The 11,510-nt window shown below is 66.6% G+C and overlaps 3 protein-coding genes across 3 annotated transcripts; 2 read left to right on the plus strand and 1 right to left on the minus strand.

Moving 5' to 3' along the window:
- Positions 1–1,014: 1,014 nt before the first annotated feature.
- CHLNCDRAFT_22136 (hypothetical protein) lies at positions 1,015–1,401 on the plus strand (the record flags this gene model as incomplete). The annotated part of the gene is made up of 1 exon (XM_005848603.1): positions 1,015–1,401. A coding segment is annotated over one exon (387 nt), but the record flags the coding sequence as incomplete, so codon positions are not given.
- Positions 1,402–2,229: 828 nt separating this feature from the next.
- Positions 2,230–7,252, minus strand: CHLNCDRAFT_144230 (hypothetical protein; the record flags this gene model as incomplete). Its single annotated transcript, XM_005848802.1, has 16 exons — positions 2,230–2,622; positions 2,760–2,895; positions 3,064–3,128; positions 3,398–3,539; positions 3,696–3,829; positions 4,007–4,242; positions 4,378–4,828; positions 4,942–5,024; positions 5,129–5,290; positions 5,413–5,497; positions 5,599–5,791; positions 5,932–6,068; positions 6,206–6,324; positions 6,609–6,721; positions 6,835–6,898; positions 7,060–7,252. 16 exons carry the CDS (start codon positions 7,250–7,252, stop codon positions 2,230–2,232), a joined length of 2,706 nt encoding a protein of 901 aa, XP_005848864.1.
- Positions 7,253–7,484: 232 nt separating this feature from the next.
- Positions 7,485–11,288, plus strand: CHLNCDRAFT_51540 (hypothetical protein; the record flags this gene model as incomplete). Its single annotated transcript, XM_005848604.1, has 10 exons — positions 7,485–7,764; positions 7,880–8,648; positions 8,796–8,848; positions 8,992–9,123; positions 9,284–9,361; positions 9,498–9,674; positions 10,257–10,284; positions 10,525–10,575; positions 10,840–10,963; positions 11,106–11,288. 10 exons carry the CDS (start codon positions 7,485–7,487, stop codon positions 11,286–11,288), a joined length of 1,875 nt encoding a protein of 624 aa, XP_005848666.1.
- Between the last annotated feature and the right edge of the window lie 222 nt (positions 11,289–11,510).

The raw sequence follows: 11,510 nt of genomic DNA on the forward strand, positions 1-11,510 counted from the left end.
GCGGCACTGTGGCTGTATAACCGGTAAGGGTGGCAATTGCAAGAACCATTGAAGAAGTGTGCCTTGTACGCTTTGCCGTCTCCGCTGAAAGGTGCTGCCGCCTGTGGCGGCTTCATATTTCCTGTTCATTTCTGTTGTTCGGTCTCTCTGTTCGTGTTGGTTGGCTTGTAAGAGTTGTATTTCTGACGCTAGAGAGGTGAGATGACAGCGGGAGCGTTGAAGCGTGCATGCCATCACGTGTGCAAGCAGCCCCGCTCCGCCCCGCTCAACCCTCAAACATGGCTCTATGGGGTCAGTTCACGTATGGGAGGGGAGCGCCGCGCGGGCTGCCAGGAGCGAGCGGGGGCGGGGGTTGCCCAATCGGGAGGGTGCCACATCAGGGGGCAACATGGCTGACGGCATGCATATATCATGGCGCAGGGAATGCATTGTATTCTGAGGGGTAAACAACTAACGCGTTCATTCAGGGGCATACAAGGGCATACAAGGGGGGTGGCAGAGAACTACAGCTAGAATCAGGGGGACTGAGATCGGGAACTAAAGGCGGTGCATGCATGGGGGGACAGATCAGAGTGCTGGATTGGGATCGGGACTCGGGATAAGCATTCGGGACATGGGTAGAGGCCAAGGGCACACGCTGGCGATGGCGCCGGCTAGCCAGTTGTGGGCGACGCCCGGGTGGCGGGTTCAGCTCTCGGGTGCGCCCTGCTGCAGGACCTCCTCCACACCGTAGGGCACAGTGGATGGGGCAGGTGCATCGGCAGCCAGCAGCTTGCGGGAGGGAGCCTCAGCAACGGTGGCACCCTCCGACCAGCCGTAGGTGCCGTCATCAGAGGGGGCAGGTGCGTCGGCGGCAAGCAGCTTGCGGGAGGGAGCCTCAGCAACGGTGGCACCCTCCGACCAGCCGTAGGTGCCGTCATCAGAGGGGGCAGGTGCGTCGGCGGCAAGCAGCTTGCGGGAGGGAGCCTCGGCCACGGTGGCGCCGTCTGACCAGCCGTAGGTGCCGTCATCAGAGGGGGCAGGTGCGTCGGCGGCAAGCAGCTTGCGGGAGGGAGCCTCGGCCACGGTGGCACCCTCCGACCAGCCGTAGGTGCCGTCATCAGAGGGGGCAGGTGCGTCGGCGGCAAGCAGCTTGCGGGAGGGAGCCTCGGCCACGGTGGCACCCTCCGACCAGCCGTAGGTGCCGTCATCAGAGGGGGCAGGTGCGTCGGCGGCAAGCAGCTTGCGGGAGGGAGCCTCGGCCACGGTGGCACCCTCCGACCAGCCGTAGGTGCCGTCATCAGAGGAGGCAGGTGCGTCGGCGGCAAGCAGCTTGCGGGAGGGAGCCTCAGCAACGGTGGCACCCTCCGACCAGCCGTAGGTGCCGTCATCAGAGGGAGCAGGTGCGTCGGCAGCCAGTAGCTTGCGAGCCTGCGCCGGCGCCGCCGCCATCGCCAGCAGCAGCAGGCCGGCCAGGGCCAGAGCCAGAGTCCGCATGGACTGCATAAGAAGCCAGAGGAATCGGGCCACGGTGAGTGAAGCACGAGTGAAGCTGCAAGTGGTGACAGACGGCCGGGGCACAGCCATGGGCATGTGGGGTGGCGACAGATACCGCCCCTGGCGGCTTGGCGGCTGTGCACAGGCGCCAAAATGGCATGCAAGTGCAGGGCAGCTGAGGGATGGCAAGTAATGCCCCGGGTTCAGGGTGCCAGGCAACGATGCATGCCGGCCTGTCAGAAACTTCAAACGCAGCAAGACATGCGCTATTGCTGGCCAGGCACTGCCTGCCTGGCGTGCCAGTGGCAGCAGCTATCCTCACAGCGTGCTGCAGCAGCACTGGGGCTCACCTTCATGTCAGTGATGGGCAAGTCCAACTGGGAGGCAAACGGGCGTGGGTGTCTTCTGGGGCTGCTGGCGCGCCAATTGGTGATGCTGACAAGAATAATGATCAATGAATGTGAGTGGTGCTGATGCCGGCGGTCTGAATTTCCCGCCGCCTGCCCCAACTGGAAACTGCGGGCAGGAAAATGGAAGGTCCAAGTACATGCAAGCAGAGCAGGTCCCTGACTCGCGCGCCCATTGCCAAAATGAGCGCCTATATTGCGGGGCAAGCTTCGCCGGGGTACCTGAGGGAACCGCCACCGGCGCCAACACCCCGACGCCGCCCGCCACTGGATTGTCCTCCGCAAGCAAACCTACCATCGAATCAGTTACAAGCGAGCCAGGGACTCAGTGGATTGCTCATGAACCTCATCCTCCACCTTTGCTGCTGCTACTGCCGCCGCCTTGACCGCCGCCGCCTACCGCCGCCGCTGCCGCCATGGAGGGCCGGGCGGGCGCCGCCACCGCGTTGCCCAGCCCGCTGTCCCGCATCACGTCGTTCAGCAGGTACAGCCACATGTGGTAGGCGGAGGGGCTGCACCAATGGGTGCACTCCCCGGGCTTGTGGCTGTCCCAAAACGGGATGCTTGCATTCCAGGTGCGCAGGTGTGCGTCCGCAAAGTGCGGCACGAGGGGCGCCAGCGGCAGGTTGCGCCGGCCGCCGCCGCCCACCACCGGGTCGCCCTTGCCCCAGGCAGCCAGCGGCTTGCAGGTGAAGGGCTTCTCGCCGCCGCTGTACGAGCCGTCGGGGCCGGAAAAGTGCTGCGGCAGCAGGAGCGCGGCAGGCGCGCGTGTGGCGATGAGAGCTCGGCTTGAGCAGGGCACGGCAGGGCGCAGATGGGCGAGCAGGTGGGAGCAGGCAGGCGCAGGTGGGAAGGGCACGGGCTGCTCGCCTGCACGGGGATGTCCATCCACACCATCTTGGGCATCTCCGCGCCGTACTGCCGCTTGAACTTGACCAGGCGGGACAGCTCGCTGTACAGCTGGCTGGCGTTGGCGGGCTTGCCATCCATGCCGGGCGTGCCGTAGTGAAGCCTGCCGCGAGCACGCAAGCAAAGCACGACGTGGGCATGCCGCAACGCTCGGCACAGCCTGGAGCCGCGCCCTCGCTGACTTCGCTGCGCGCGCCCGCCAGGCCCCAGCAGCAGCGGCGGCGGGGGGTATCCAACAGGCAGCAGCCGCGTCGGCCAGCCAGGCCCTCACCCTGTGTTGTAGATCATGATGCCGCTCTTGAAGTTGGGTGTGTTCTTGTGCAGTGTCGGCATCACCTGCGGCACGGGGGTCGCCGGACAGCAGGCATATGTATGGTGTGCGACAGACAGAGACAGGCAACAGCAGGAGCAGCCAGCTGCACGGGCGCCAGGCACCCCGGTGCAGGCTCCCACCGCTCGCCGCCAGATGCAGGCAGGGCAGGCAGGTGCCCTGGGCCGCGTGCACCGGCGCCCACCCCCAGCAGCGCAGGGCCGCACCACATCACGCAGGCCATGCTGCGGTGCCCCAGCGCACTGTGACAAAGAAACCTGCCCATCCGACGCACCGTGCCCATAAAAGCGGTGACTGTGTCCACCCGCACCGCGCACACACGCGTGCCCAGCACAAGCTCCAGGCAGATGGGCGGCACCTTGACAGGCCACGTGACGGTGACCAGCTTCTGGCTGAGCGCCCAGGATAGCGGCGCTCTGCGCGACACGCACAGCGAGATCAGGGCAGCAGCAGCACACACATTCAGAATGGAAGGTGAGCGGGGGGAGGCAGGCAGATCACATGCCGCATCCAGCATCCAGATTGGCATGATTGGTGGCGTGTCGAGGCCGGGCTGCTCCCACGGGTCTCACGTGCGGCGCAGCGAGGGCGCAAAGCTGCGCAGGAAGCACTCTGCCGAGTAGAAGAAGTGCCAGGTCTGGCTGTCGCCCACAAACCACAGCGTGCGGCCGCGGATGCGCTGGAACAGCTCGCAGGGTGTGAAGGCCTGCGCGCACAATGCCCAAGAGGGGGCCAGGTGAGGCAGGCCATTGGCACCGCAGGCAGGCAAGCGGCATCCGTTGCAGGCAGAACTGCAGCATCAGCCACCGATGGGCAACAACGCAGCAGCCAGCGACAGCCGGAAGCGGCAGCAGGCGCCACAGCAGCCGGGCAGCCTCCGCACCCGCAGCTGGTACCCGCTGTCCAGCAGCTGCTGCGCAACTGCCTCGCTCTTGTTCTGCCTCGGGTAGTACTGCTCGCACAGCCGGCTCTCAAAGATGCACACCCCACAGCATATCGGTGGCTTCTCCACGGCCGGGCAGTGCGGGCAGACGGTGTCGCGCGTGGGCATGCTGTCGATGTCAAAGAGGAACGGCAGGGCGGTGTCCTTGCGCCATCCCGGCGGCGGCTCGGCGGTGCCTGAAATACAGAGGTGCGAGCATGTTGCAGGCAGGCACAGTAGCAGGGAGGGCGACTGCATGGGCAGGCAGGTGGAAACAGGACAATCCGGGGCGGCGGAAAGCTAGCAGGCGCAGCCGGCAGCTGGCAGCGCACCGTTGGGGTGGAGCAGGCAGCGTGACTGGGGGTCTTGGAACACAAAGCCGTCTGGTGCGGCAGACCACTCTGTGGCGTTGCCGGTCACAGGCATTTGCCCGGTTGTGGCCAGGGCCTTTGCAGCCTTGGCCAGTGTGGCCGCAGCAAAGGCAGCCCACACCGCCTGCGCAGCCTCCTCCTCCTTCTTCTTCCGCTTGGTATTCAGCTCCCACTGCTGCGCCTCTGTCAGCAGCAGGTCGCCGTGATCCTGCGGCAGCACCTCTGCCGGACGCAGCTCGTCCCGCGTCTCGCCGCCAAGCAGCCGGTCCACAGGCCCCATGGCCTCCTCCGGCTGCTCCCCCAATTCTCCAGGGCCGGCGTCCTGCTCGTAGTACACCTCGCGGTACAGACCGTACCGCAGGCTCATGCGCTCCACATGAGGGTACAGCGCATGGCTCCGCGGCACGCACACCTGCGGGCAGCGGGTAGTGTGAGGGACACAGCGTCAGCGCCACCGCAGAACCAAGCCCATTTGCACAGCTCTGGGTGGCAGAACGGCATGCAGACTTTGCTGCTGGCACTTACGATGGTGCTGGGCGTGTGTGTCTCATAGCTGGGCCTCCAGCAGCCCGTCAGCCGAGCTAGTGAGCCCTCGGAAGTTTGCTTGCCTGCAGCCAAGCCATCGCCGAGCACACACCATTCGGCAGGCCACCAGTGCCATCAGCGTGCCATTAGGGCAAACCACACGCCTGGCAGCTGGCGTGGCACCCACCTGCGAGGTAGCATGAATAGCCCAGCTCATCTAAGCGCGCGACCGCGTCCAGCAGCTTGCCGTTCTGCCACTCCTGGTGCCCGCCGTACGAAAAGGTCAGGACGCCCACCCTGCCAGCTGCAATGCTGGCCACGGCGCCGCCCAATGCTGGCAGCTCAAAGCCTGCACATGACAGGGAAGCACTGAGTTGGCAGGCAGCGCCACCTGACAAGCAGCAGAGGTGGCAAAGCGCAGGCAGCATCTGCCAAGGCAGCTGGACGCCCCCGTTTCCGTCCCGGACGCACCTTCTGCATCAATCTGCACCAGGGAAGGGCGCAACAGGCAGCAGCAGAGCAGGTCAGTGGCATACGGGCCTTGTGGGCAGTGCCCCTGGCCAGTGCTCGCCAAGGAGCAGGGTGCACCACAGTATGCTATCCTTGCGCATGCCGCGCAGCCATCCGTCAGTCCCGGCCTGCCCGCCGCCCGCCCACCTTCAGGAGGTCTGCGTGCTGCAGCTGGTGCATGGCTAGAAGCTCATCCACAGTCACCACAGGCACCACATCAGCCTCCAGGTTGCCTCCCGCATCTGCTGGAGGGGCCAGGCTGCAGCTGCCACCGTCCATGGGGCACAGCGCCACTGAGGCACCACTGCTGCCGCTGCCCACCCCCGACTGCATCAGGCGCCTGCAGGCACGCGGGTTGGGGCGGCCGGTTGGGAGAGGGATGGACACACGGCTGTGCAGCATGGCGGTCTGCGCAGCAGGACAGCCATGGGATGGGCATGGCGGCGGCGGAGCAGCAGGCAGGCAGGCAGGCACGCGCACCATCGCATGCCTGGCACCGAGCCAGTGAAGAAGTGCTCCCGCAGCTCCACCAGCGCTGAGTAGCGCAGCGGGTGAGGCTCCACACACAGCACCTGCAGCCCGCTGCCCTTGGCCTGCAAGGCTGCGCCCAGGACGGCCTGCGGCACGGGAGCAGCAAGGTGCCGCCTCGTTGGCGGGAAGGCAGCTGGGGCCGTGCTGCAGCTGCGCCCAAGAAACTACGTAAGAGTGGGGCCGGCGGCAGGCCGCACCACCCTCCGCCCACTTCCTCGCCCACCTCCTGCTCGCACTCGCCACAGGCGCCGCAGGGGGTGGCTGGCGCAACCTTGCGGATCGCCTTTGGCGTGAATTCCAGCTCGGGCGCCCACAGGCCAAACAGAGCGGCGCTGGTGTAGCCTGCGGCACGACAGGTGTGGGGAGAGCCAGCGAGGAGCCTGAGCCAAGCTGGCTGGCTGGCTGGCGCTGGCCACCGCTGCGCCGTGTACGTGCGCAAGCAGGCATGTCCGCTACCTTGTCGGCACCCGACATCAACAAACACTTTGCCGCCGCCAGGTGACACCTCTGCACGGGAGCATAGCAGCGGCAGCGATATCAGGGAGCATTGAGCTTTGGTCATAATGGCCCGGTACGTCACATGTGGCAGCCTGCATACATTTGCAGTGCTGAAACCCACCACTCACCCTGCAACTTCGTCAGCCAGTGCTTGCTGGGGCAGGCGGTGAAATTTGGTGTGGCGGCGCTCAGCTCCAGGAACCTGCTGGCCAGCTCCTCGGCTTGGTTCCCGCGACAGAGCCTGCGCATCGATTGCAGCGAGAGCTGGCAACACAGGGGCTAGCGCCTGGCTGGCCTGTGCACTCCCGCCACAAGCGACGGCTGCTATGCGGCAGCGCAACGCCAAGTGCTCACTCTGCTATCTGCAATCCCACCGCCTGCGTGTAGCGCTGGCTTCCACCCAGCGGGTGCACACTGCCTGCTCAGGGTGGCATGTGGAATGTAGAGTCACCTCAAGTTCTGAAGTGGAAATGCCCCAACCACTCGCCACCCAACTGCCCTTCGCGGCAGTACGCCGCCGCCTTTGGCGTCAAGCGGTGTAAGCCCTCTGCAGCTTGCGCAGCTCCTACAGGCGCTCACCCTTGATGGGGAAGGCGGGCCTCGACTGCCAGAAGCCCCCAACCAGCAGGCGAGGAAGGCTCCCTCTCCCGCAGCTGCCTGTCGGGCTGAAGAGGTACCATACGCCGATCGTGGCGAGCACCATCAACTGCAGCAGCGCATAGATGGCGGGCCCAGGGCGGGCCAGCCGCTTCGCCTGTGCGCCTGCGCCCATTGCTGTTGCTGCAATTCAGCTATGTAGTGCACATTGCGGACAGCTCGAATGCATCCATGGATTGGATCCTCGCTTTGATTTTGGCGCCAGATTGCTGGTGCCAGCACCACGTCGGCCGCCTGAATTTTTAGGCGTGATGCCCCCAGCTCTCTATTCCTGTTGCATCCTTTGCCCGGGCACATCCCAGATACATTAATGGCAGCCTGATCGCCAATGGGCCAGGAGCGCTGCGATGGCTTGTGCCAAACCCGAGAACCGCAGCGCAGAACGAAGTTACAAGGGGGCTGAGGACGCCACACCGATGGCGGCCGACGCCGCCCCAGCAGCAGCGCCAGCGGCGAAGCAGAAGGCCGCCGCCGTGACTCGCCCGCTGCCATTCCGCCTGCTGCCCACGGCGCCCACCGACTGGGACCCCGCCGCGGCGCAAGTCACGCTGAACGTGCGCCTGGATGGCTGCATAGTGCCCAGCGAGGCCTCGGAGCAGGGGGCACGCATTTCCTACTCACACGCAGGTGGGCAGGTGGCATGGGTCGGGGGCGAGAACCGCCGCCGCCAAGCCACTCTTCTCCCTCCCTGCCTGTGATGATCTAGTGGTGCTTTGGCGCCACCCTGCTTGTTTGCCTGCAGTGGTGCTGGATGACTTTATTGAAGACTCCACGAGGCAGCAGCTGCTGGACTTCCTTCTCGGCCCCGCAGCAGGCCCTGTAGCAGATGAGCAGCCACAGCAAGGCGAGCAGCAGAATGGGCAGCAGCAGCAGCAGCCTGTCACGCTGAATGGCACAGCAGACGCCACTCCGCCGCATGGCAGTCCCCAGCAGCCGGCGGGGCCGCTGCTGCCCTCGCAGTCGGCGCATTGGGAGCGCCGTACGAGCGACATGGCGGGGGCAGCTGCCACCTGGGGCGTGCAGCAGCGTGTGCTTCAGGAGCTGGCTCGGGGGCGGCTGCCGGCGCTGCAGGAGGTGCACGCCCGCCTGTGCCGGCTGTACCCTGAGTGCGACATCGCCCACCTGCCCTCGGATGCCATCCAGCTGGCGCAGCAGGGACCACAGCAGGGAGATGTGGTGCAGGAGCCGAAGCAGCAGGAGCAAGATGTGCAGCAGCAGCAGGAGCAAGATGTGCAGCAGCAGCAGGAGCAAGATGTGCAGCAGCAGCAGGAGCAAGATGTGCAGCAGCAGCAGGAGCAAGATGTGCAGCAGCAGCAGGAGCAAGATGTGCAGCGACCCCCTGCCAAGCGCAGCAAGGCGGACAGCGGGGCTGCGCCCGCCAGCACCTGCGCCGCGACTGGCAGCAGCGCCGCCGCAGCAGCAGCCGATGGCGGCGCGGGCGGCGGCACCCAGCCAGCCGTCGACTGCGCCTGCTTCGTGGCCAATGCCGCCGTGACGGGCGACAGCTTCAGGTGCCCTGGCTGGCAGGCTTGTTTGTGGGGGCATGCTGCGCAGGGTGCCGATGTAGGGAGGAGTATACGCTGTGCCTAGCCCCATGTGTTGGGATGTGTCCGGGGAGGGGCTCCTGTCCAGCTGCTTTCCTGCTGGGATGCCTGCAGGTTCCATGTGGATGCCGACCCAACCTCCTTCCCAGACGGCAGCCCCTGGCACGGTGGGTGGCTGGCCCAGCCGCCTCGCTGCAGCACGGCGGTCCGTACAGCAGCCGGGGTGACAGGCTCGCCTGGTGGCGCTCGCTGCGGCCCTCTCCTGCCTCACCGCGGCCACCCTTGCCGCCGCCCCCCACTTGCTCTGCAGATGCCTATGGAGATTACTTCAACGGCGAGCCGGGGCGGCCCCTGCTGGTGTCGCTGCTGCTGTACCTGAACCCAGAGTGGCGGCGGGAGTGGGGCGCCGACACGCTGCTGCTGGATGGGCAGACGGACACGGGTGGGGCGGGGCTGTGCGTATGGATGAGATCGCCCGGGGCCTGCCGTGCACGCAGGGCCGCAGCAAGCGGACCTGCGCTGTGCAGCAGCAGCAGCAGGTTGGGCTGGTTCGCCTGAGCAGCCCCTTGTCCGCCCTGGGCGCTGACCTGGCATGCGTGCAGGCATCTTTGTGGCGCCACGCCCCTGCCGGGCCCTGCTGTTCGACCAAGACATCATGCACCGGGTGTCGGCGCCCTCGGGTGAGCAGCTAGCCGCCCTTTTGGGCATCTGCGAGGTGCACCAGTTTCAGTTGGTGGCCGTGGCAGAGGTTTGCTTGTGCCTATCCTATGTCGGCCTAACGCGCCATCTACCAGCGCCTGCTGAATTGCCGTGCAGCCGCCGCCGGCGACCGTGCCCGCTTCTCTCTGGTGTGGAAGCTGGCCCTGCTGCCCCGGCGCCCCGGCCAGGCGCTGTGCCTGGCCCGCCCCGAGTGGGGCCCTCCCGTCAGCTTTGGCAGCGCGGCACGCGTGGATGCAGTCAAGCGCCAGCTGGCGGCGCAGCACCGGCGCCAGGGTGCATGACAAGTTACATGCCTCGTTGGCCGGCCTGCCTCACCTCCCTTTCATCGGCTTTGCCTCCGTGCATGTGTTGCTTACACGCCTTAAGTTGAGACCAACCGCTAAGCACAAACACGCATTGTAAAAGGCCGCAGTCCCTGCTGCCTGCTGGCTGAGAGGCAACCCTTCTCGCGACCTATAACCTGCCGCAAGGGGTGACGCCTCGGCCGGCGCTCTGGGCTGCCACGCCGCATCAGCCTCGCCCAGCGCTGGTGGAGCGCCCGCCGCCCTGGCCGCCACGGCCCCCACCTGCTCCCCTGGCACTGCGGCCCCTGCCACGCCCCATGCCGGCGCCGGGGCCCTGCTGCGCATCAGTGACTGCGGGGCGCGACCCAGCGGCAGCAGACCTGGTTGTCGCCCTACAGATGCAGGCAGGGGAAAGGGCATGGGTCAGGTCAACACTGCTGTGAGGCCATGACGGTTTACCCTAAAAAAGCAAGCTGCTGGAGCTCCCGCACCAGGCCCATCCGGCTTCCCTGCAGCCCTCACCTGGCCGGCCTCGTGGCGCCACTCCCCGCCGCCTGCATGCCCGCCGCAGCCGCTGGCACAGGCTGTGCGGCAGGCCGGTGGGCAGAGGGCGAGGCTGGCCCGGCGGGGGCCGCCACACCGGCCTGGCGGCGCTGAAGGAAGGGCTCGGCCTGAGCCCAGGACAGCAGGCTCGGCAGGGTCAGGCTGTTTCAGGGCAACACTGCAACAGCATGGGATGCACTTGCTGTGCTGCATCGCACGCTGGCCCTGCCCCGCGCTGCCCTGCTGCGCAGCCGAGGCAGGCACAGCCCACCACCCCACCGCACCTCCTTGCGCAGCTGCTCCACGTTGCGCCGTACAATCTTCATCCCGGAGAATGCCTGGGACAGGTCCGCCACCTCGTCCCTGTGCAATGCATGGGGTGGTTAACAAGCAGGTTGAAAAGGCGCACCCCGCTTAGCTGGCAAGCCACACCGCGCCCACGCGCGCTCCCTGCCGACCCCTCTTATGTTGACCACTCCACAGAAGCGCGCCCCAGGCAGCAGCGACCCTGGCCTAATGCACCTGCCGCCCTGCCTCAATTATGCCGCTTCAAAGCCCTGCTGTGTGCACGCAGGCCCACGCTCACATCCCCTGTGCATTCACTGCTGCAGCGGGGTGGTCGAGTCCAGCATGCGCACCGCCTCCACCAGCCGATCAAGCATCTTCTTCAAGGCCTCCATCTCCTGCTGCTGCTCCTGGCTGGCGCTCATCCGCGGGCCCACGTCCTGCACGCTGGTCAGCAGCTCGGCATGCAGGTCCACAACATGCAGGGCGCAGAGGAGCAGCGCAGGGCGCAGAGGAGCAGGGCGGTGGGTGGCGGCACGTGTGGCGTGGGGCGCCTGCATGACAGCCCCTCGCCTGCATCCCACACCTGCAGGGCGCTGCGGGAGAACAGGGCACAGACCGGCGCAGCGCAGTCGGCCCAGCCAGCAGGTGGCACAGCAACTGCTGCACGCTGGCGTGGGTGGCAGCAGCCCTCGTCATCTCAGGTGGTGTGGCGCAAGCAGGAGGCTGCAAGACGGGCAGGCAGGCCGACTCCCGCCCTCACCTGGCAGTGTAAGCCATGCTGCGCACCGTGCCGCACATCTCACCCACATTCCGCCCGCTCAGCTGAGCTGCAGTCAGAGAGCGCATCAGCAGCGGCCGCACTTAGGCGGGCCGGGGGGGCGGCAGGGCAGCGGGGGCAGCGGTTCTCGAGTGTGAGACCTGCTCCCAGTGCCGGCTCTGCGCACAGCTGGAACGGCCAGTGCGCGCTAGGTGCAAGCGCCCCCCCCCCCCCCCA

Source organism: Chlorella variabilis (genome assembly GCF_000147415.1).
Source record: "Chlorella variabilis unplaced genomic scaffold CHLNCscaffold_7, whole genome shotgun sequence".
In the NCBI taxonomy this organism is placed as follows: domain Eukaryota; kingdom Viridiplantae; phylum Chlorophyta; class Trebouxiophyceae; order Chlorellales; family Chlorellaceae; genus Chlorella; species Chlorella variabilis.